Source organism: Hippoglossus stenolepis, chromosome 16 (genome assembly GCF_022539355.2).
Source record: "Hippoglossus stenolepis isolate QCI-W04-F060 chromosome 16, HSTE1.2, whole genome shotgun sequence".
NCBI lineage: Eukaryota > Metazoa > Chordata > Actinopteri > Pleuronectiformes > Pleuronectidae > Hippoglossus > Hippoglossus stenolepis.
In genome coordinates this window covers 10,216,170-10,241,296 of record NC_061498.1, presented here as the reverse complement: position 1 = coordinate 10,241,296, position 25,127 = coordinate 10,216,170, and the positions used below count along the sequence as shown (strand labels likewise).

Genomic DNA, 25,127 nt, shown 5'->3' with positions numbered 1-25,127 from the left:
AGAGTCTTGTTTACACTCGGTGACTGACAATGCTCTGGCACCGCGCCAGCCAATCAAAAGCGCACATGCAAAAAGAGACTGGGGTGTGTGTGTGTGTGTGGGGTTCATTTGTAAACATTTAGCATAATGTAATAACCAAAGTCCATAGTAATAACATGAGGGGGGGTATTGGAATCACAGTGTTGTCTGTCTGATTCAGTGCGGAGTTTCGAGAAATTGGTTCCGAAAGCATTTGCCAAAAAAAAAAAAAAGCCTCTATTGGCTCCGAAGAAGGAAGAAAAAAAAATATAGACACAAGAATGGTGAGTGTTTAATGTGGGCTATAAATGCCCTGAATTGTTAACTTAAAATGAAATATACATAGAGCCATTAATCTGTAAAAGAGAGATAGGCCACTGTTTTATGGGACAATTTATTCAGCTTCATTATTTCTTTAACGCTCTTCATATGTTTGAGCTGTGTGTAAATTCATAGGCAAATGTCATGAAAGAAAAATATTTAAAAAAAATTGTTTTATCCATTTATTAGGGAATTATGAATCTTTGTCATTGAAATGTCAAATAAAATTCAAAAATGTCTTCAAAACATGATCTGGTGTAGGCCTACATTTTTTAACATTCATTCGGACATAAGGCTTTTAATAACTATCATATAAGTAGTCGATGTCAGGCTCCAGCCAATATAAGTGACTTGCTAACCCCTTCTCAGTCTGAACGCTGCCTGAGATCCTCCAACAGGGCCCGATTAACGGTTCCACAATCTCAACTGGTCACTAAAGGTGACCGGGCCTTTGCTACCCGGGGCCCCACAACTTTGGAACCCCCCTGCCTGGAGAACTCAGGGCAACAGTATCTTCTTTTAAATCTATTCTCAAATATTATCTTATTGCCTTTTTTTAAAAACTGTTTCATTTTAAAGGGTCTCATCTGGTTTATTTTGTTCAAATTTAATTTTGGATTCTTGAAATTCAGTTTTATTGTACAGCACTTTTGAAACTTTGTTTTTGAAAAGTGCTACATTCATAATTTAAGATAAGATAATGCTTTATTAATCCAATGGTGGGGAAGTTTGCAATATTACAGCAGCAAGAGTCAAAAATAAGCAAGTAATAAGTAACATGCAATACTTAAAGTGTACAGAATATGAACCAAAGTTATTACTATTATGTGTTACACATCTTTTATGCTTCTTTTTTATTTCTATTTGGAACATTAGGCTAATGCAAGTTAAATTTGGGCTTTGCACACAACTCAAACGCAGTTCTGACCGTAATATTTTCGTGTTTACGTTGCTATGACCGCTGCCGGTGGAACCTGCGTTATCTGCGGGGCATTTCGAAGCTGAGCTGCGGCTGCACTGAGCTCCATTGTGAGAGAATCACACCGACTCGTGCTTTAAATCTGGCGCTTCCTGCTCTGTTTAGTGTCTCCAGCCGGCGCACCATTGGCCCGCGCTGCCGGCCAATCGGAGCCCTGCGTGTCCCCGGGCGGGCGGCACGAGCTCATTGGGCATGCAGGTATCCGACCAATGGGAGGCCGTGTTTACCCTGCCCCTGAGAAGCGAGGTGCGCAGTTTGCACCGGGAGAGAAACCGCTGCTCGGAGATCGGAGCCGCGATCCAGCCAGGCCGGAAGCCCCGGTCCCACCGCTTCCATAGACCGAACCAGCGGGCTCCTGCTCAGCCACAGATGGAGATACTGTAGGAGCTCCCTCTGAGCCACATGCTCCACTTCAGAGTTCCTTTTTAAATGGGCGGCGCACCCGGCCTCGCAGCGTCCCTCTCTGTGTTTTGTATTTTTATTATTTATTGTTATGCAAGGATTTAACATACCAGTAAGTAGTCATTTTTTTTAATATACTTTTTATATATTTCATTACATCAGAAATATCACAGGGGCGTGTTTCCTCGCTGTAAAATGACCATTTAGTCCAAAATCCTGTGTGTGACAAGCTGTCTATTATAGACAGTGCAGAGGCATCAGTTTTAAAGATAACAAAACAGGATATCTGTTTCCTGTGGAAAAAACCTAATGATTTAATACAACGAGCTGACAAAATATACATACACTTCAAATATTATTATTATTATATTATTACTATTATTATCATCAATATAATTATTCTTTACGTTAAGGGCAATTTATTAATTATATAAAATATCTAGTTTCTACCAACGACTTATTTTGTGGATGTTTTATTTAAATTATCCTACAATTTCCAAACGTGCCAGATCTATTTATTTATTGATGTATTTATCTATTTGTGCTTTCGATCGAGACTTAAGAGCCTTTAATAATATGGCGAAATTTACATTTTTTATTTTAATTTACCAGTGAGATGCACACGGTGGTTATAGCCCGGGCTGTTTTACCCTTTAAAAAAAAAATCCAGGCGGAATTGTTCGCTCGGAGAAAGAGTGAGAAGGAGCAGGGGGACACGCTGCCACTCGCCCCGGCCGAGGTGCACTCCCTGCCGGCTCGCACGGCCGCGGAGGTCCGCCTGCCTCGCAGCACGACCCGGGCGAACGCAGCAGTAATTTAATTTATCGTTGGCTCCTGTGAGTGAAACCGGCAGCTGCGTAATGAATCACATCAGGGGCGTCGATCATTGGATTTTTTTATTTTATTTAAATACAGTTTATTTGGTTTAAGGAAGAAATTCGCGCATTTTAAAGGGTACAACGCAGCAGGAACACCCACGGTGGTTCAGCCTTCTACGCCACTGCGACTAAATTCCCACGAATGCACATTTGCGCCGCAGAAGACTCGTGTGCGTGTTGCAAAAATGTGCATTTATTTCTATTTCCATAGCTTTGATTGTTAGTGGGTCTACGTGAGGCAGAGAGAGGGAGAGAGAGAGAAAGAGAGAGAGGGCTACAGCATGGCGAGGGGAAGGTAATGGCCGACTGCAGAGCACTTTCTCAGTGTGGAGACAAAGGCAGTCCTCCTGACGGGCGGCCATTCACCTTGGATCCCCTCACATCTCACAGATAGACATGCAAGCAACAAGGCTTCTTCGCCGTTTTACACATAACTTCATGACATTTCACAACTCCATCGCTTCGTAGCATTTTAGTCCCTGAGTTGTGTGGAGGGAATTTCCACGCAGCTCTGAATTGTGGGCTCTGGCTGTAACTGGCTCCATGTGGAGATAATAGTGTTGAGGCTGCAACTGCTTCTATTTGATTAGAATATCCCCATCCTCACTCACAGCACAGTTTACATATGTATTTCACACATTTAAATTTGTATTATTTTAATTTATATTTTGCTGGGGGCCTCTCTACAGTGTCCTCTGCAATTTAGGGCCCCTAAAATGAGAATTTATAATATTTAACCACCCACACACACACACACACACTCACACACTCCCTCTCTCCCTCTCCCTCTCTCTCTGTCTCTGCTGTGTTTAGAAAATTCAGCCATGTATATTTTATTTATTTGATCCACGAAATGAAGCTGCCCTCTGCCAGCCTGCTTTGGTTTTTAATCAGTACGTTTGAGGCTGTCACCTTAAGACAAAAATCATATATCTATTTATATATTTTTTCACAGTGAAGTTATTGCACATTGTATTTCAATTGATAAGAATGAGTCCCACCTTTTCTCCCCCTCTCTCCCCCCATCTCGACTAAATAATACTATTTTTGTGGCATGGCAGAGGATGCTGCCTGTAATGTATTTACTATACTCCATTTGATTACCTGACCTGAACTAGGTCAAGGCAGTGAGAGTGCAGTTATTCACATGCACACACACACACATGCACCCACACGCACACACACACACACACACAGAGAGAGAGAGAAGGGGGGAGAGAGGGAGAGACCATGTCTGCAGGAGCTGAAGCATCTCTGTTATGAATCTATATTATGATTATTTTTCTTATTTTAATTATCACTATGATTTCTCTTCTTTCTTTATCAACTGACAAGGAAATGTTCTTTAAATTTGATGATGCAATTTGTTTGATGGATGGTACATTTGTTTTATTCATTATTATAAAGTGGGTTATTTTTAGGGGTAGTTTGCAGATGGTGCACAACTTGTGTATTTGGCATTCATGTCATATGGAAGACCACGAACGTGAAATGTGCTGAGATCTGGATGGGGGTGGTGGTGGGGATGGGAAAGGGAGAGAAAAAAAACGCCTGTATCAATCGGAAACAATAGGACGAGGAGAGGGAGGCATGAAGGCAGGCAGCGCTGTTCACCTTGAGATGTGGGCTGTTCCATCAGTTTAATCCACCCAAACACTGCAACACACTCCAGCCTCCAACACAACCAAAGAGCTTTTGATTAAGATTGTTGCAGCATAAAAATAAATAAAAAAACATAAGAATATATATAGGTTGTATATTTCACAATGTGATTTTTGGAGGAGAGTGACAGCTGACAACTGCTGTGACGTGTTTGGATAAAATGTAACACGGTTATTATTTATTAACCAGGGAAAAAAAGAATATGGATCCCTCATGTGCGCCAGTGTGCTCGTCGTGCGTGTGTCTGTGGAATATCAAGTGCTCTTCTCCATATGATGCATGTCAGGCCTATATATCCCAGGCTGATCGATAGAGCTAGGGGCTGCTCACTGGGCTTGTGGACGAGCTCGCTGCTCGTTTGCATCCGCGGTGACTTTCCAGCATCAGCGTTTAGGCGATTTCACCTTTACGCACAAAAAAGGAACCCTTGACGCGAGAGGAAAGGCCAGTACAACTAAACGCAATGGAGCGCTACTAATTACTTGTTTTCTCTGACATCTCCAAAGGACTTGGCTATAATGCAATGTCAGTATTTTTGCAGCGTGTAATTCCTAACTGGGCTTTACTAATTTTATTTCTTGATAATGGACCTTTGCTTTGAATTTCTCCTTTTGACAGAAAAGATGATCGGGGGCTACGTTTTTGGCTGGATAAGCCTGCAGTCGACTGAATGCAACACATAGATCTGAAGGAAAGGATTATTATATGGGTTGCATTTGATTTTCCTGACCTGCCCCATCCGGAATTCGGATTACTCAACATTCCTCGGAATGGAAGGACGGGATTTCGCTGCTCCGGCGCACCTCCTATCAGAGCGGGGCGCCCTGGTGCACCGAGCCGCCTCTCGGATCGCTCCCTCGGGCCACGGCTCTGTGCAGCACGCCGGTCACTTCCCGCCGGGGAAATATTACCCGTCGCACATACCAATGGCTCCGCACTCAGGTTAGTCCAACATCGACGATGTCACACAATGGAGCAGCAAGTGAAATGTGTGTTTTTCTTTTTGGAGCAACATTTATCCACCTCTACGCTGGCTGTTGTTTCCAATGCTCTCCTCATACCGCTGCCTGTGCGTCTCTCAGCGTGCAGGGGCTGTGGCCTGCATGTGTGCTGGAGCACAAAGCTGATTTATTTTTGCACAAAAGGGAGGCTCTGTGTTTTAAATAAACGATGGCTCAGGTGTGGCTGTTGACAGAGTTTCACTATTCAAATATCAGCTAATAAATTTGATTTACACGAGGCCCCGGAGGAATTTTGATTAAGCTGAATCAACATTTGTAGCTTAAATATCTCTAAAGGTAATAAAGGCGTCTTAGTTAAACAAATAGCCATCTGATAAGTTAGGTAAATGCCATGGTATTTAAAAATGGCATTTGAAGTCTGTTTTAGTTTGCACTGTATGGAGTTGGACACACTGGCACTGGTTTCCCACTGGCTATATGCAGCTGAATCTAAAATGAGATTTTGTCACTTCACGTTAAAATTGATACGAGTCACACTGATGCCATCACTTACCCATAAAACCCTGGGCCATACCCAGAGCCATAAGCAATCACGGGGAGAAGCTGGACGAGCAGGTCTGCGTTGGGTTTACTGTGTGTGGACTGGAGGTTGTAGCTATAGGAGGACGAGCACTGCTATAGAAAATCCTCCTGCTGTGCATGGGCTTGGAAGTGACTGGGTGCAAATGTGTTCACGGTGCACGAGTCAGGTTTAACAAGTGGACTTGTGAATCTTGTGTTCCCGAATGTGCTTGATTACAAACACGAGGACACACATTTGTGTCCACAGAGAACAGAATAATCTATAGCTGCTGAGACGTGTTTTTGAAAATGCATCAGGGTGTGGAGACAATGAAAGAAACACCTGTATAGTCAAATGGTGTCATACAATAATCCTCCAAAATAAAATAAATTGAAATAAAATAGAATAAATCCTTGGTGATGCCTTTAATAATTATCTTTACTCCATTTGGTGTATCTATGTTGTATTGGATCTAATTAAAGCTTTTCTTAAATTTGATGTCAGGAAAACGCAAATCTTTTTTTATTTTGTCCACATATGTAAAACAAAATAGGCTCTAAATAAGATAAGGGACATCAGTGGAGTATTGGTTGCATCAAACACCTACACCTCTGAAACCATCTTCTTTTGAAAATATGTAAATGCACTTTCTAAAAACACATGTTTATGATACGGCAGCTGAGGAATCTGCAGGTCACTGGGAAGCAAAGAAAGCGGAGCTCTTTAAAGTTATTTTATGTAAAGTGTATCTGCAAAATTCATAACTGAATCCCGTGGGCTACATGTAGGTGGTTGATGTAGGTGGTTAAATACAGCAATCACCGAATTTAGTTTTTTTTGTTTTTCTGCATTTTATTTATGTATTTATTTGTGTGTTTGTTTATTTATATCTTTTAATATCTTATTAAACTGCAGGCAGTGTTGTGGCAGGCTAATCAAAGATATTCCCAAATTCATTGTGTTTCTAAGGATCCAGAATTCGTCTGCAAAACCGTGCTGAGCATGAGGTATAATTAGTCATTCAGGAGAATTCATGGGTGCTGTTCACCATTCATCTCTCACCATTCATGTTTGCTTTTGGCAGTACACACACACACACACACACACACACACACACACACACACACACACACACACACACACACACACACACACACACACACACACACACACACACACACACACACACACACACACACACACACACACACACACACACACACACACACACACACACACACACACACAGTGCCTGCGTCCATATGTGTTCTTTTTTTTTTATTAAAGATGTTTTGTTGAGAGCATGAAGGCTAATGCTGGCTACAGGGTACAGGTGCTTACCCAACGAGATTTGGTGTTTCTTTTGTAGTGCTGCGCTGCACCAACATGAATACATACCCTCCAAATGTCAACACTGTTCAATGAGCAGCACAGGTGGTTTATTGTTCTCCCCAGTCTCGTCGGTTACATGGGTGTGACTGGAGACAAAGTCTCTCTAATATCGGCAAGATTTGGGAAAATGAGTTAAATCTTTACCTTTCAGGTGTTTGATTGAGGATAATGGAGAATAATTTGACATAAATTCACATAATTTGTAAATCTCCTCTGGGCTCTGTTAGAATAATATTTTGGTATTGCGCTCTGCGGAATCTTTGATTTATTTTAATTATATTTGAAAATGTCAAGCTTGTCATAATGCAAGTAGGTGGATTGGACACGAGGCATAATTCACAATTATTCCTGGCATATATTTTTAAGACAGTAATTCATCAAACAGTACATAATGTTGTATTCATAATCTTTGTGACACAAGAAAAAAAAAATCGGTTTTGAAAGCCATTTCCATTAATTAGGTCAAAATTTAATAAAAGTGTAGTATTAAGTATTCTTTTCGAATGTATTTACTTTTAGCAGTTTTTTTTATATATGAATAAAGGCCAGCTGTACAATGAAACAACTGTCAAATGTTCCTAGGTTGTCTGAACCTACTGGCTTCAGACTGTTGTTCATCTTGACAGCGCAGGTCATTAGTGTCCCCTCAAGTGTCCTGTATGCTAGCAACATTAGCACAACTGAGCTTGTTGTTTGCCGAGTGTATTGGATCCCTTCAGTTTCTCTCCACTTTCTCCCCGGGGACTAACTTGCACACTGGTTCACATGAATACTTTACAATGAGCATGAATATTTCAGCGTTGATGTAAAAATGCATTCAGAGGCAGGTTTCTGATGTGGCTCCTTGAAAGGGCTCCTCTGACTTTGCAGAGGTATTTATTGTTGAGCGCACCCTTCACCCTCGCCGCTGAAAAGAGTGATGGTGGTTGCAACACCCTGGCATTGTTCCTCGCTGGGCTGCAGGATTTCAGCATATTTTGGAATGAAATTTACTGTCTTTGTTTTGCACGGACGGGTGAGATTGGTTTCAATCAGGCACCAACAGACGCGAACATGCATTCCTGCCGTCTTGTCCACTGAGCCATGCTCCTCAGCACTGGTACAGATTCTGTCAGTGTGCATTTGCCTCTGTCCATCTTCACCTACTACAAGTCAGTCATTTGTAATGCGTGTCAGGTGGTCGATTTATAGTTTACACTTGCACCGTGTTCTGGGAATGTGACATTGGAGCAACTTCTTTCTGCGCGTGCTTTCTCAAACCCTGAGACCCACAGACCTGTTAACTCATCTAATACCGTTTAATTCAGCCAGTTCATTTACAAGGACTTTGAAACAGTAATTTTATCTTGTGCTGGCTCCGGTGCAGGGTTGGAGACAGTCCTCGCTTGGCCGTGAGGCTGGGATTCAGATGTTGGATAGTGTCAGAACAGGAGACACAGTGGAGCTGTCTTTACTGCTGGCATTTATGGCTGGGGGCTCATCTTTCAGCCATATTGTTCTGATCAGTGTGCTCTGGCTGAGGTGTGGCTGTGTGAAAGCAGCAGGAGGTTCGGAGGCTGTCCATGGCTGAGCTATGCTCTAAACACCCCATGTAATCAAAGGTCATATTTATGTCATCTCGCTCACTCGGCCTCCCCTTCCTTCACATCTCCTCTGTCTCCCTTTCCGTAAGCTGGCCCCTTCTCTCCTCCCCTCCATTTCTCTGTCTCCTTTCTTTCCAGCAGGAAGACCCTTGTGTCTGGGAAGAGGTGGTCTTCCTGCCACTTCTGTTTTAGCCACCCTCCCCTGCCCCGGGCCATTGTTGCAGACCCCAGCTTTGTGTGTGTTTTTTACGGCTGCTGTTAAAGATAAAAAACAGTCCCTTCCACCCCCTTTATTGTTTTCTGGTAGGATGTCCCTGGCATTCCCTTGGTTTTTATGTCCTAGCTGGATATCCGAGCAGCTTCCCCCTTCAAAGGTTAGCTGTGTTGTCTGCCTTCTCCTGCTTTTTTTTTTCCAAAGGGGAATAAATAACTTTACTGAGACTTTTATTGAACGTGTCATTGCTGGAACATCCCATGGGTCTGTGGTTGTTGAGAAGACGCTTCAAAGGCAAACACAGGTGTTTGGCGGAGTTCGCAAAGAGCTGGTTACAACCCAGGGTCTTTAAAAGAATAAACCTCAGTGAGTAGGTGAGGGTTGTTTGTGGGAAGGGTTGCTTCTTCTTCTTGGCCTTGTAGTTCTTGTGTTGTGAGCACTCACAGTTCATACACTTACCCCCATCCTTGTTGACCCCAGACAAGAGTAGTGACAAGAGTGTGTTGCGTGCTCAGAGTAATTATTCAGGACTCCACTGAAAGCCTGTGTCAGTCCGTTGTTTTTAAATGTAACACTTTTGCTGTATTTGGAGAGAGAAATTCACAAGGCTTACCTGAGCGAAAAGGAAAAAAAAACCCTGACATCTTGAATAACCTGTCTTAAATATTACATTAAAGGGATTCTTGTATCCGGGAGCCACTGTGGTGGAAGAGCAGTGACAGAACGTGGGTCTTAGGCCAAGTTCCATTTGGCTGCGGCCTCGTGCGCTCCCTCCCTCCCCTCTCATGCTCCAGCACTGCAAAACAGGGTGAGAACCTTGGCCTGTTGTCGGGCTCGTTTGTGGATTGTTGTGAGATGACACGGTTCAGACGCGATGTCACAGGAGTCCCCCTGAATAGTGGAGGTGTTGCTTGGCCTCCTACACCTGGCTGAAATAGCACCTTGCCCAATGCTGCCGCCATCTGTCACCTTCCCCTGACGCTCCCACTGGAAGTCCACATTACTTGCAAGGGCAAGGTCATCCGTCTCAGAAAGGATATGTGTCCCTTCCATATTTGCAAATAGTTTTGGTTACAAGGGTAACACACACTTAGTGTTTTGAATTAATTCAATCTTGCATACCGTAAAAACGTTGGCAAGCCCCAGAATTTGCCTTAATATTTAACGTCCAATTACACCCCAAAAAATAAAGTGAGAGCATCTGTTATCTGAGCACATATTCAGGTAAAAGTAACGGATTTGATTTCAGATAAAAGGTGTAATCATCTTTTTATTCTTTGCATGTCTCTGCGCATCAGTAAAACTGTCCACAGAACGAAAAGGCTTTGGATGAGTAGGAAAAAAAAAGAAAAGCAAAAAATTAGGGGTCTGGCTTTGCAAGAGGATTTTGGCCAGCGAGTGGCCATGCTGCCGCAGAGACGGGCTCTTCAAACAGACCGCCACCCACACTTCACCGTGTGGCATGGTGCCACAGAGCCCTTGCCTCGAGCGCGGGGCGTGTACACAGGACAAACACAAAGGAGACCCACGGGTGAGAGCGACGGGCAGGGTAATACCTTCCTGTATCGGATTTCAGGGCATTAGATTTCAAAACCTTCCCATCTATTTAAACACTCAATATGAGGAAGTGAGAAGCTGGATGAGGAGTCCAACACGGCTGAAATCATTTGATCACTTTGCATGACAACCACATATGCACACACGTGCAAAAAAAAAAAATACTTGGACCAAAAATATATTGTTGCGAGATTGAATAGACTGATTAATTTACCCAAAGTCAGCCACTGCTGTTTTGTTTGTGATTTGGATCTCTCCCCTGGTTTTGCTCTTTTTCTCTCTCCTTCTGTCTCACCCACCCCTCCCTCTCATTCTCCCTCCCTCTCCCAGTATCAGGCTGCTTCTCGTCAGGCAGCCCCAGGCCCACCTCAGCGCATGGCTGTATTGCATGTGACAGCTGTTAGACATTATTAACGGCTCAAGCAGAAAATCCAGATTATTTGTTTTTTAATTTCAAATTTATTATTGTAATCGTTCAGTGAAAAGAACAAAAAAAGGGCCGTTGCCCTATTGTTGTTGGCAGATTTGTGGTCAGTGACAATACTGATTGCACATGGGTGTATGAGCGTGTGTGTGGTTTTGTTTGGGTGGGTGTTTTTTTTTGCGTGCGTGTGTGAATCCTGGACTGCGTTCTCCAGACAACACCCCCCGCCCCACTGCAGCCGCGGCACCCTGTGGTTGGCTGTGAGGCCTAGACAGGTGCATTGTTAACCCTCTAACGTCTGAGTCTGTCCCTGCGGGATCTGCCGAAGATATCATGCTCACGATGCAGCTCGTGTGGCGGTTCCACTGCGTGCTGCGTTCACAACCCACTGTGCTGCACAAATGGTGCACATAAACATTCTATTTAAAATCACAATTTTTCTATTTAACAGTTGAGCGTACAGGGTGCTTATCCAGATCTGCAAAATTCTACAAAGAACAGGTTGAAGTTTCTGCTGCAGTACTAAAGCCCAATTCATGGTTCTGTGTCGAAGCTATTCTGTAGCCTACTTGTAGAGATGTACGCTTCGCAGAGCCCTACGCCGTACCCTGACTAGCACCTCCCCAAAATGTAATATGCGTTGAGGCAGTGCAGACCGCAAGAGCTGTGATTGGTCCGCTTGGTAGCATCGACAGACTCGCCACCATTTTTGAATTGACGATCTTCTTCAACAAAAATCGCCATTGTTCTGACATAAACAGAGACATAGAAACTCTACCGCCAGTGTTGGTGGTGTAATTGCAGTGTGACTCACACACACCTACGGACAACTATGAATGCCCGCACGTAGGCTATGTGCACACCTTAAGTGTAGCTAGGACGCAGAAGCATAAATGAATTGGGCTTAACACGTTATTAATGTGCAGGATTCATTTTGAAGTACAGCTCCGCGGTTGTTCCTGTGCAGCTCTTCCTCTCTGCTCTCCTGTTTGTTTCTTGTTTCTCCATATTTTCTCGATTCCGAGCTTCCCCCTAGTTTTCACTTGGCTGACTATGATCCACGAATGTGGATGGCACGTGTTGGGAGGGCCAGGAGTGAGAGCAGATAAACTCAAATAATGGGCCACGATTCGGTGACTGTCAGCAGTGCAGCGGGCGGTGGTGACACGCGGTACCAAACAATGAGGTGTGCTGCTAAATATATGCGGAGATTTGTCATTAAATATACATGCAGTATGCCTCTCAAGGATGTGTCAGCCCTTTTGTGAGAAAACAAAGATTAGCATCAGGAATTCCATTTTAATAAGTCTCTCGGGACGATCCAACCAGCTGCCTCGTCCTCAATCCAAAGGGGACTTGTTGCTCTCTCTCTCTTTCTTATTTTTCTTCTTGCACTCTCTCTCGTATGGATTTCTTGTGCTTGAATATAACGAAACCCCTTCCCGCCTGTATTTAATTTTTTTGTCAAATCACTTGTTTTACAATACAGATTCTTTAATGTACATGTTCTTGCTTTAAAATCCACGTCTGTACCATGTCCACTTCTCCCTGTGGTCCTCCCCCCTTCTCCTTTACATTCAATGTCCTCCCTGTTTCTGTCCCATTACCTCACTACCTCACTCTGCTTCTTTTTTTTTTTTGCATTTGGTCCCCTCTGCCTGGTGTGACCACTAGGCTACACTGCCTCCTCTCTCTGATACTGTATGTGTCCCGAGGATCTGGGGCAAGTGACTGGCTTCTCAGCAACAGATGTGTGTTTGTCTGCCGGTGCCGCATGCATTAGCTTTCTCCGCTAGCCATGTACGACCACTGACCTACCCCGTGGTGGGTGTGGGGGAGGGCGGGGGTGGACTGGGGTGGGTTTGTGTGTTTGCACAATAAAGGGACAGACAGACAGAGGGAAAGAGAGAACGACAACGGCAAGACTAGATGCACACTGTCACATGCTGTCATACACTTACTGGTGCATTGCAAGCAGATGCAATACAAAGGCAGACACGCGCGCACACGCACACACACACACACACACACACACACACACACACACACACACACACACACACACACACACACACACACACACACACACACACACACACACACACACACACACACACACACGTCATCCACACTCACACATCTTGCTTCCCAGGAGGCTGTGGGGCCAGTGGGACAGAGCAAGCTCGAGAGTCTGGTTCGTCTGTTTACATCTAATTATAGAAACAGGACTATTTCTGCAACTGCTGCTCCAGCTTTTTTATATTCTTACGAGAGAAAGAGAGGGAGACAAATGGAGAGAGAGAGAGAGAGAGAGAGAGCGAGAAGTAAGAGCGAGTACGAGTAAAAAAATAAAAAAAAAAGCTTTGACAGCCTTTTCTCACAATGGTGAACGGTTATCTCATCCCCTCAGCGCTGCTACAGTCTGCAGGCTCACAGTACAGTACAACAGGAGACGGGGGGGAGGGGAGAGTGTCTTGTATTGTAAGCCCTCTCATCCTCATGTAACATGAATGTGCAAATTTAAGAGAAGCGAGTAATGGCAAACAAGGCGATGTATTTTTTCCCCATTACATTTAGTTGACAATCGCCCCGATATAAAAAAAGAGACTAATTTCCTCACCCCTGCCCGGCGGGCTGTTGCCTTGACCCGGCAGAAAATGCTGTCCGTCATAACAGTCAAAACAAAAGGAGGAAAGATTTGATGTCTGGGATTAGCGTTGAATAAAATGTATCTAGTATTAATGGGACAGGGCCAGTGCAGTGGTTAATCCTCGAGCTTGGTGGCTGATATCCAGCTGAGTGGCTGTTGTTAGCCAGTGGGGCCTGGAGAGAGGTGGGGGTCTGTCGGGGAGCTGTTTGGCCGCCTCGTGATGCCAGGTGAGAACCTGAGCGGGGCAGGGTTGTGGCTGTGCTGCGTCCACAGGCCCGACAGGTTGCAGCCTCTTGCAGGTGTTTTCATAAAGAGCCCCCAAGGCCAAACGCAAAGGCCGCTGCGTGCAACCTGAGCCAGGTGCTTCCCATCCCCCACCCAAATACATAAACCGCTCCATAATGGCAGCTCGTGCTTACTTACACTCCTCCACCACCCCCCCCCTTTACTCTGAGACATGGCAGGTAAATTAATTGGCCGCGAGTATGTAACGTGTATACCGAGATAAAGGTGCGCTGTCTGGCCGAGGCGTAGCGTAACGGCCGTAATGATGGCTCCATTGTGTTGATGTTGAGGGGGGTAGTTAGCGGCACAGCCAGCGGGGCCCTCGCTGGAGGGCGGGATAGCCTCTGATTAATAGTGGAGAATGCTTTGAAGTGACACCCAAGTGCACCGGCTCACAGGCTAATAGCAACCATCAGTATAGCTCCCTCTTCCTCAGTCTTCATTAGCTAATGTTTCCCCGGCGCTATCTCCCACCCTCACGCCTGCCTCATCCACGGAGAGCCCTCAGCTTTTTTATTTTTGCAGTTGTTTCATGATTTCGAGACTCATTTCTCTCTGTCGTGTTTGGTAAAGTAAGAGAGAGGAGGCCTTAAGTCTCAGGTGAACTGTGGCAAGGCCTAAAGACTTGTGGGATTGATGTGGCACAAGTGGGACATGACAGGGAACCATTCCCAGGATCCATTTTGATCTCCCATACTGACAGACAAGCTACAGCTCTGTGTGTGTGTGTGTGTGTGTGTGTGTGTGTGTGTGTGTGTGTGTGTGTGTGTGTGTGTGTGTGTGTGTGTGTGTGTGTGTGTGTGTGTGAGTTGAGGAGGCTCTGGGGCGGGGAGGCAGGGTCTGGTCTGTCAGCTGTTGGAGTAAAGTAAACTATTAGCGGTGGGAGAAGGCCGTGTTTCCAGTGAAGAATTAGAACCACTTCTAATTGCAGTGAGGTTGGGCTATGATTACATACTGGCTAATGCACTGACAGACCTCTCACTTGGCTGGCTCTCAGAATGCTGCTGAAATGGCTGAATGCCTTTTGGTTATACAGCATAATGGAAGGGTGTGTGTGTATGTGTGTGTGTGTGTGTGTGTTTTCTGTGAGTGGGTGTCTGCCTGTGTGATTACTCCTGCTCGTAAGAGTGGGTTCCTGTGTTTTTGTGCGTTATGCATTTCGCTTGCATACGTGTGTGGGTTCGTGTGTATGTATTTTCCATGCGATAACTGTGTTCTGCTTGTTTCTTGAGTGGCTGTCATTATTTGTAGTGCAGACAACTTTTCTTTTCCTAAATCAAAACTCAGCTGGCGCAACTGTCTCTGAGTGTTGAGGGAGAAGAAGTGTTTTTGTGTGCTTGGAGTTTTTGTGCATGCATGTGTTGTATTTGTTGGTGTATGCCCACGGGAAAGCGCAATCAAAGGAGCTGCGTTGTGGAGAGATTGTATGAAAGGAGTGAGAGCGGATACAAGAGTGGCAGGCAGCTGAGAGGGCAGCGTGTGGGGGTGGACGGGGGGCTGATGCAGGTGCCTAATTCTACCTCAGCCCTGAGCGTTTTATATTCCATCCATTTCTGTCTTCTGCACTTGTGCGCGAGGCTGCTGCGGGGATGCAGTAAATCCACATGCTCCAGCTACAGCGCTGATTAGCCGATATTTCTGTGACAGCAATCAAAATAATATCACACAACGATTGGTTTATACAGCAGTATACTATAATCTGCTGCATAAATAAGCAAGTAAGAGATTTCAGAAGCTGAATTTTTATTTTTGTGTTGCTTTTGGAACAGCTTGTTCTCAGGTGTGCCAACGCCTCCGTTTACAAGAAGCTGTGGTTCACTGTTTCACTGGCAAGTGCAGTAAATCACATCAAGTTCCCAGCATATGGGACGACAGTTACGAGCGTGTATCGGCTGTTTCTTCATCAGGACATTCTGCCCATGTTATGTCTTTCTTTTTTAACGAGACCGAAGCAATGCAGACATCCCCGCTGTTTCTCTGGGGGGGGGGGGTCAAAGGGTCAGAGACAACTTTCAAATAACGGCAACAGGAATGTTTTTGTGTGCATCGCTGTTGACGACATCCTGGGTTAGTCATGGGTCGTAGATGGGCTGGAGTGTTTCAAGGACTATTGAAGGGAATGTGTTTTCATGCAGGAGGTCAGCAGTAGACCAAGGATGGGCCTGATTGTACACATGTGGATTTGTGAGCGGTTGTCAGGAAACGAAACAAGCATGTGTTGGGTTTATTTTGTCGATGTGGACGATGTGTCTGTACTTCCCCCGCTAATGTGTGACAGAGCATTGAAGTATGAGGAGAGAAGTGGTCATCCGTGGTAACAGGGCTTTGCCAGACCGGAGTCGTCTGCACACATGGAAACTGGATGGATCAATACCTCTGGTATGGTGGTAAACTTTGCAGCTGCGTGGGCAGGAGAAGGTGGTTGGGCGTACTGGAACATATGATGGTGCTGCAGATGTCTCTTATATTAGAGGGTTTTTTAAGCTATAAGGTCTGCGATGTGTTAAAGTCATTTTTTTGTATGTGTGGGTAAATGTGTGTATCCCCATTTGACAGATCTTCTTTCAGAAAGTGGAGCTGCTTTGAGGATCAATACTGACACACTGTCTGCACAAGTACACACACACAAACACACACAACACACGTACACACTTTTAGGCTTACTGTCTCATCTGTCAGTTGACAGAGCTTTCTCCAGCTTCGTAGGTTCTCTTTCCAGCCAAGCAGATGGCGAACATTCAGAATGAAAGCAGATCCTAAGTCCTTTTGGATCTCCATCAATCCACCAGTCTCTGGGACCGTCCCACACGGGGCTCAAGTTTCGCCTTCCCAGCTCACCCTAGCCACCGCCTTCCTCACACAGCGCATATGTCCAGTCTAACGACAGTGCTATTTAATCTCACATCCAACAATGGTCCACATTCAGTCGCACAAACACATTTGTGCTGGGGAAAAAAAAGGAGCCGCTGACAGTTGTTCCCATTGCTCACTCCTTTTCATCCCCACCAACTCAGCAGATACCTCCAAACCCAGCAGGGTGCCTCTGCTCTTCCCCATCCTTGCCCAGTGTGTGGCACCCCACTGCGTGCATACAGCAAATGCTCTGAAGATCTCAATTCCCTCATCTTCCCTCGTCTGCCTGTCCCGCTTACCTGAAGTAGCAGCTGTACCTCCCCCAGCCCTCCATCCTTTGCATTTTACGTGACAGAACGAGCGGGATTTATTTCAGCGCGTGTGCGTGCACCCTTTAACGGGGCTGGTTTGAAGGCGCGCTGCTTTCAAGCCATGCGCCACTCTTAAGTGTAAGTGATTTTATGAGATGTGCTTCTGTGCCAGTCAGGCAGGCCGCTGCGCCACAACCAGATTGGTGGAGAGCAAGAGGGATGCCATTCCAGTACGCACCATCTGGGAGAGTGTGCAGGAGGAAGGAAGAGAAAGTGTGTGTTCTTGTGTATGTGAGTTTGCACATATGTTTGTGTAGGTGTGTGTTTGTGTGCGTGTAAAAGGAGAGGAGTGGTTAGCTCTGGCTGTGAAAGAAAAAAAAAGTTTGGCTTTTTGAGGGAGGCCTCACACTGCCCCTGCCCGAGTCTACTGATTTATGGGCTTGTGAAGGAAATCTCTCATTTGTCACTTTTCATCTCTTTTCTCCACGTCATCCTTTTTTTTTCTCTCTCTCAGTGGATTTTTTCCCCGAAGTCTTCCTCTGCTCCCAAAGAACAGAGAGGGATATGGGAGGGAGGGAGGGATGAGGAAAGGAAAGAAGCCAGGAGGGAGCTGGTTTCTGTCTGAATCTGGTTAAAACCACGCTGCAGAAAAGGCGTCTCTTTGTGGATATGTTTCTGTAAATATTCATAGTTGAACGTTACGCCGGCGTGTTGACATTCCAGCTTAATGTACTTTGTTTGTGGTAAGGATGCGTGTCATTAGACCGTGTATACTTTCTGCCTGTAAATAATTCAAACCACTTGTTTTGGTGTCGTTCCTGCTGTATTGCTGTTCAAGCGTTATTGTTGGATATAGAAAAAGAAAACACTGCGACTGAATCTGACGTGCAACACTGGGACTGTGTGTGCGGAACATTTCTAGCCACAGGAACAAATACACCGAGGTTTGCTGCTAATACCTGCTAGCCAGTACATTACTGCACTGAGGTCACAGTCAGGTCAACTGCAGTCTGGAGCCTTACCGCGTGTGTGTGTGTGTGCTTGTGAGTGTGTGCTCGCCCTGTGTTTGTGTGCCGGCGTGCACCTCACTCACATTTAGGTGCTAGCTATAAATCTGCCTCACCCTTTCCTGGCCCGCTGAGGACACAGCGGGAGCGGTTGGGGTTTCACCCTTTTTCAAAGTGGGGGGTGGGGGGGTGAGGCGAGGGAGGGAGGGAGAGAGAGAGAGCAAAGGGTTAGAGGAAGAGAGATAAATGAGGGAGGGGGCTTAATGAGAGCCCTGGCTCACATGATTATGGGACTGGCTGATAGAAATCAGGATCTTTCTCAAAGAAGTCAATTAACCCCCTCCCCCCTTCCCTAATTATGCATGGATTGCTCCGCTGGCTCTTTACTGATAGGGCTGCTCAGCTCCGCTCAATATGCAGACTCATGCTGCTGGAGTCTACAAAGGGTTGTGTGTGTTGTTGGAAGCATTTGTCAAACCTTTTTTTAGAATCGGTCCGCTTTAAACTCAGGGTTTTTCAAAGCCATTACTTAACCCCACCCCCCTCATCTTTCTTGTCACCTTACAGAGGGCCAGTACCACGCAGAGCCAGGAGGGGGCTCCACCCCATGAGGCCCCTCGGTCATTCGTGCATCGTAGGCTAGATGACGGCTTGACTCTGTGGTCAGAGTAAATAAGCAGTGTTGTAGAATGTCAACATGACCAGGCGGCTCCTTCACAGCCCTTGGTGTTGACATATCTGTTCTCTTATCTAAGGAGTGCAAAGCCCAGCCCCACAATAGAAGAGTGCCAGAGCAAATACAGTAAGGAGATAGAAACCACAAGTCCACACACACACACACACATACACATGGACTGCAAGGGAATGAGTCGCATGGTGCTACCAGTCAAAGCTGCGGCCGCTGATGCCGACACATCGCAACAATCATAACCGATAATACAACACCGTGCAGCAAGTAGTACCTTTGAGTTTTGGTTCCAGTGTGGGCTAATAATACTACCAGGCTCCCTCGTGTTCATGTGAGCTCATAAAAATAATGGGATGTTTAGGATCCCAGTAATCTGGCTGAAGGACCTGGACTTGGCTCAACACAACCTGGCATGCGAAGGAGAGCAGTCTGACTGTCATGAGACGAGCTCTGCCTGCAGGCTTACGTGAAGGAGACTGTGGAAGTTGCAGCTGCGACTATCGCTGTGTGTGTGTGTGGTGTGTGTGTGTATGTGTCTCTAAGCGGAGAGAAAGGAAAAGAGTAGCAAAGGAGAGAGGGCACAGAAAGAAAGATCACCGTAGTTTGCTTTTCAAACCTTTGTTTAAGTACCTGTGTCACATTTGCTATTTTTCTGTGTCAAAACATTTCACTAGACCTTCTTCCCCTCATTGCCTCACATCACCCTAATAACTCTTCTTTATTTTCCCTCCCCTGCCTCTCCCCGTCCCCCTCTGCCTCCCGCTCTCGCTACATTATGGCCCCTGCCAGATCTAGACCGAAGCTTTGGCTTCCACTGGCTTTGCGATAACCTGCTGAAAGCTGTTGCTCTCCCCCTGAACACGAGGACACCCAGCCGAGGTTTTTCTGCGCTTCATCTTCCTTGTGCTTCCTCTCTTTAAATCCACTGCAAAGACTCGTTGCCTTCCGTCCGCAGATTCCCAAAACCATTTCACCGCTCGGGGCCCATCACGTAGCCGCAGAGCCTTTCTGGCCCAACGCGAAGGTGCTGACATGTTTTATGGCCGACAGAGCGAAGCGTATATTAAAGAAAAATAAGAAAAGCCAACATGTGCGCTCGTAGGCACACTGTTCAAAGTCGGTTTAATGGTTGCTCTGGGACTCTGGGTCTTTATTTGAGACCCAAAACACAGCCACTAGTGCTATTGAACATGTCCAGTTAGAAAATATATGATTTTAATTTTCATCCCACTAACATGTGTGTATGTGTGAGCTTGCAGTATTTTTGTGTCTTTTTCCGCGAGTGTGTAACTGTGCGTGTGTGTCTGTGTGTTTGTTTGAGGATGTGCTATGGCAAACCAAAAAGAGCAGCTGCAACACATCTGTTGACTTCGATCAGATGGTGCAAGCCTCTTGTTACCCCACTAGGCCTCCCTCCTCCTAGCTGCCATTTCTGAATATGACCTACAGACAAATAGTGTGTGTGTGTGTGAGTTGGGGGTGCAACATGTGATTGCCCACCTGTCCAGCTGCCTGGATGTGATCACTGCAAAGGAGATGGACAACTGCAATGGCAGCTATGCAGCCAACCAACCGGACAGACAAGCCATGAGCTGTTGATCAAGATAAAACAGCCCCCTCCATCCCTCCAGCCCCACCCTTCCCCCTCCCCTCCGTCTCCCTGCTTTGACCTTGGATTGTGCTTTTTCAGCTCAGCTGGAAGAGAGGAGAGGCTTTTTTTTTTTTTTTATGGCTGCCCTGCTCTAGGTCACACTTCATCTGTTTGCGTTCGGATGGAGATGACCTTCTCTCCTCCGTGCAGATTGCAGGAAATGCTCCTAATTTTACTCGTCTCTGCTCAAGTGTGTTGCTGCAGATGTCGAGCAGACCCCGGCAGCGGCATTCCATGGATGACCAGTGTCAGCGGTCAGGAGACATAACTCAGCTTTAAGGCCCAGTTTGTCACATGCATTTCATAAAAGAATTTACTGTGTGATTTGGCTGACCTTGCACACACTTGACATCCTAGTCCGCCACAGTGGGGAAGAAGTATAGTAACAGTAGGGCCCAACTGGAGAACTGTCCTTATGGCCGAGGCTTTGCAGCAATAGAAGTCAAGGGGATGCACATGTGATTGTACAGCGTGTTCTTTACAAGGTAATACTGTATATCATTAAGCCTTGGATACTTGGTGCCTCCCCCAACCATGTCTGTGGGTTATCGGAACAGAAAGCTTGCATTTGTCTTGGCTAAACGCTGCAAGAATGAAACTCCTTTGTTCCCCTTGTGAACCGATGGCAAATTATATTCAGGGCTGCAGAGAGACCTTGGACTGGCTGGCTGGCACGGCGGCTCTCGCCTCCGTTATCTGCACTGTTCTGTCTCTGCGCCTCTGACAGGACACATCAGACGGAGAGAAGCCAGAGCAGGGGGCTGCCTTCTGTTTCTCTCACACGCATCACTCCAGGACTTTTATCATATTACAGGCCAATCCGAGAGACCGCAAAGGACGACAGCGAGCAGCCTCCTCGACCAGGCCGGTCAAGTCCACTGCTGCTCCCTGTGATCTAAAGGAGGCGCTGGGCCACAGATGGAAGAGGGAGTGAGAGAGGATGGGAGAACAAGAGAGAACAGGACATTCCTACAAGCCCTGGTTGCCACTTGAATGCATGGACGCTGATTTATGGGCGGTTCTGACAGAGGGAGGGGTCAACCTGTGACTCCCCATAAAACAAGACGTTCATTACACACCTAGGCCTCAGGAAAACCGACGAACGAACGAGAGCGGAGAAACAGAGCGGGTGTGGGAGGGGAAAGGGTTTTTTAAAAAGCTGAAAAATGAAGAGAAAGTGTTTCCATTTTAAAGCATGTGGATGATGGCAACTGAGGGAAGAGAGTGAGGTGATGAGAGAGGACAGAAATATGGAGCTGAGCAGCAGGGGGAAGGCGGGATGATGGAGAGGGTGTGAGGACGGAAAGGGGAAACTGAGAAGGGGAATGAGTGATGGGGCTTGAAGGAGCAAGGGGGCGAGGAGGGGATGAAAGTGAAAAGGGGAAGACAGCAGGCAAAATCTGCCCCGTTGAATGGAGCTGCTTGCAGATTTATGTAGTGTTGTGGGTATCGTTATACGTCCAGAGGAGAGACGCAAGTAATGTGATGCCTATGGGGTTTATCTGTGTGTTTATCTGTGTATGTTTTGCACCACACTTGTATTCGGCCTCCTCACGCCGCTCATGTCTCCTCCAAGGCAAAGTTACTTCAACAGAACACTCTCGCCTGTGGTGAGGTAACATCCACCCACGTCCACACTCCACTTTTCCAAAGCCTATCTATCGAGCACCGCTGGTTGAGAGAAGAGACCACCCAGGACCGGGTAGTCAAAGAGCTGCTTTGATGTGGCACAAGCATATGTGCAGTGCATGGGTGCAATCTCTGCTAAAACACACTCACAAAACGCGGTTTTACTGCCTCCTGTGCGGCACCATTACTCCTCGTCACCAGGGCGGCGGGACGCTCAAAGAGAGAGGGAGGGAGGTAGAGGCAGCCACCTCCTGTGCCAGGCAGTGCCAGGCTGAAATGCTGGAGCCGTATGGTCACCCCGAGGGAGGGGAAACCTGCCCAGTCTAACCACAGCTCAATTAACCAATTAAGTTCAAAAGTTAACAGGGGACCAATTAGAGAGAAGAGCGCTGAGCTTGTGTTTTAATCTGCCGTCCCGTCGTCCCCCACACTACCTGGCCTGTCTGCGTCCCTGACCTCGCTGGCTGAGCTCAGGCTTTGGCTGAAACATGGCACGCAATCCGCCGTTACTCACCCATCCGTCCTCATGGCCAGGAAATAAAACCAATGGATTTAGACAGATCAGTCATCAGCTGTAAAACAAACCAGATCCAGAGCATTCCATGTGATGTTTCCAGTGGAACAGGAGAACCATGAAAATCTTATTCTTTTTTTTGATTTTATCGTGAGATTGAGAGACCTGTGAGAGAATATTTAAAAGTGGAGGACACTAGTCATATCTAACGTGGCTATTTCCTGTTCGCCCCCTCGTATTTGTTCCTGCAGATGGGTTTTAATGGATGCCAAATGGGAGGTTTAGTGCCTCGCTATTGGCTTGTTGGAGTCTCTTTTTAACACCATCATAATAAATGACTTGTGTTTAGGACTCGAGGCTACAGCGCGCTCCTCTCGTTGATAATATGCCGCGGGCAGAGAGTGTTTGTAACTAACCACTAAAAGTACACATTTTATTCCTGTGTTCATGAGGAGGAAGGGGGGAGCTATATTGTCTGCTGTACCACCAATAAAAGATATGTGGGCCGTATGACACAATTGTAGTGGGGCTGCTTTGAGCCCCGGAGCCAAATGCAGTGTGTTCGGAATCAGGTTGACAGCTAGCTAGAGAGAGTGAGGTGAGAAATCCCTCTTTGACTCCGCTCATTCTCCAGCAGGGATATCTTTGTGCTTTGATTTTTTTTCCGGGGTTTATTTGAAGGCTGTGACAATTTTAAGTTCTTGCATGGTTGATTAGCGGTGTGTGTGTGTGTGTGTGTGTGTGTGTGTGTGTGTGTGTGTGTGTGTGTGTGTGTGAGAGAGAGAGAGAGAGAGAGAGAGAGAGAGAGAGAGAGAGAGAGAGAGAGAGAGAGAGAGAGAGAGAGAGAGAGAGAGAGAGAGAGAGAGAGAGAGAGAGAGAGAGAGAGAGAGTGTGTGTGTGTGTGAGTGTGTGTGAGAATGAGGAAGAGGGTGAGAGAAGTCTTGGATGTCAGGATGCAGTTTGAAGGGTGAAGTACTCCCCTGTTGTATGCAAGGCCCTGGAGGATTCCTCCCCCCTCTTCCTCTCTTCCTCCTCTTCCTCCCACCGTCTTCGCCCCCTTACACTCATCCCTTCCTCTGTGAGACTCACAATGCTGGGAAGAAATGTGTCATTAACAGGGGAGACCAAAATAATGTTTATGGGCTCAAGCAGCACTGAAATCATTTTCCATATCGGTGCAACTGCAACTGCATGGGCCCTGTGGGGGAGTAAATCTGATTTTCTCCTCTCCGTGCCAATGGGAAACATCATGGGAAAGAAAACAGATTGGATTGTTGGAGAGATGGCCTGACGCAGCTGTGGGCGGCTCTTTGAGTGTTTGGGTGTGTTGCAGTGTACGTGTGTGTGTGTGTGTGTGTGTGTGTGTGTGTGTGTGTGTGTGTGTGTGTGTGTGCGTGTGTGTGTGCGTGTGTGTATCATGAGACAACTAGGGGTAGAGGGAGAGAAAGCTAAATAAAAATGCGGATGTTTAGCGTTTGTGTATGTGTGGATGAGAGAACGAGATGGATGAGCCCCACTATGGTAATCACAATTTCATGCCTCAGGAATAAAAAGCCGGGACTCAACAAATGGCCCTGGAACGCTCTTGTGTAACAATGGGTCAGTTAACAAGCACACTCACCGAAGTTTGGACAGATAACAAATGGTTCTCCTTGAGGAGTGTAGAGCTCCCCTGTATACAAAGAATAAAGTGCCTCTGGCCCTGCAAGTTCTCAGCAAAATGTCGAGCCTTTATTTGCCGTTCCATAAGAAACACTTTAATTTTTATGTGAACCAAATGACAAAAAAGTGGCTGCTTCTGCAGGTCACATGGAGGTGAGGTTGGGGGGCGATTAAAGTAAAATGCTGATGGAAATAAAGAGGTGGCGCTTGGAGAGGAAACGCTTTATAATGAGAGTCCGGTCCAGGCAAAGCCGTCACGTGCACCTTGCGTTTCATCATAAACATTTAAGTTCTCAGAGACAGAACAGAGAGGAGAGAATGTAAAAAACTGAAAGCAGAGCTCGGTTATGTTGAGTGTTGACACCGCTTTCCTTGTGTCCGCTATTAAAATGTGTGTTGTGGGCGTAGGGAATGTGAGTGTGCATGTGTGGGTGGGAGTAAAAAGGAAGGTAATGGGCCTTGAGCTCATTTGTCCTGGCCTGGTCCCGATGCTGTTTCACATCCATCCTCCCACCTCCTGTGTCCCAGCCTGGAATGCCTGCATGTTCTCCACAGATGAGGCCCAGTGACTCAGCAGCACACGGCCGCACTTTCACACGGATCACAGCGAGGACACCTAAACAAGTCCCAGACCTTCTCCTCAGCCATTTGTCTAGCCATTAACGTCACAGTGACTTAATGTCCAGTTTCCTTTATAATCTATCGGTTACACGGAACTTGAACCGTGGGCCGTGTCCCGTGCTTTACCTCTCACCTCCTCACCCTTACCCTTACCCCAGCTGCTTCGTCTCACCGTGTCGCCTTCAACCACACTGCTCAGACCTATTAGCCAGCTCTTACTTTAGCTGCCTTCAGACGTGCACGGAACCCCAGATTATCTCCTAACCTTCACCATGTGTCAAACGCAAATCTCCGAGTTAGAG

General features: G+C 46.3%; 1 protein-coding gene across 9 annotated transcripts in view; it reads left to right on the top strand.

Annotated features, from left to right (window-relative positions):
• The first annotated feature begins 1,585 nt into the window (after positions 1-1,585).
• The window catches only part of LOC118123000 (BAH and coiled-coil domain-containing protein 1), a 69,376-nt gene continuing 45,834 nt past the window's right edge, over positions 1,586-25,127 (top strand). For all 9 annotated transcript variants that reach the window (XM_047343739.1, XM_047343736.1, XM_035180021.2 and 6 more), the window contains exons 1-2: positions 1,586-1,832; positions 4,879-5,202. In XM_047343739.1, the coding sequence (XP_047199695.1) occupies positions 5,031-5,202 (172 nt within the window). In that variant the 5' untranslated portion in view covers positions 1,586-1,832; positions 4,879-5,030. The remainder of the gene's footprint in view (positions 1,833-4,878; positions 5,203-25,127) is intronic.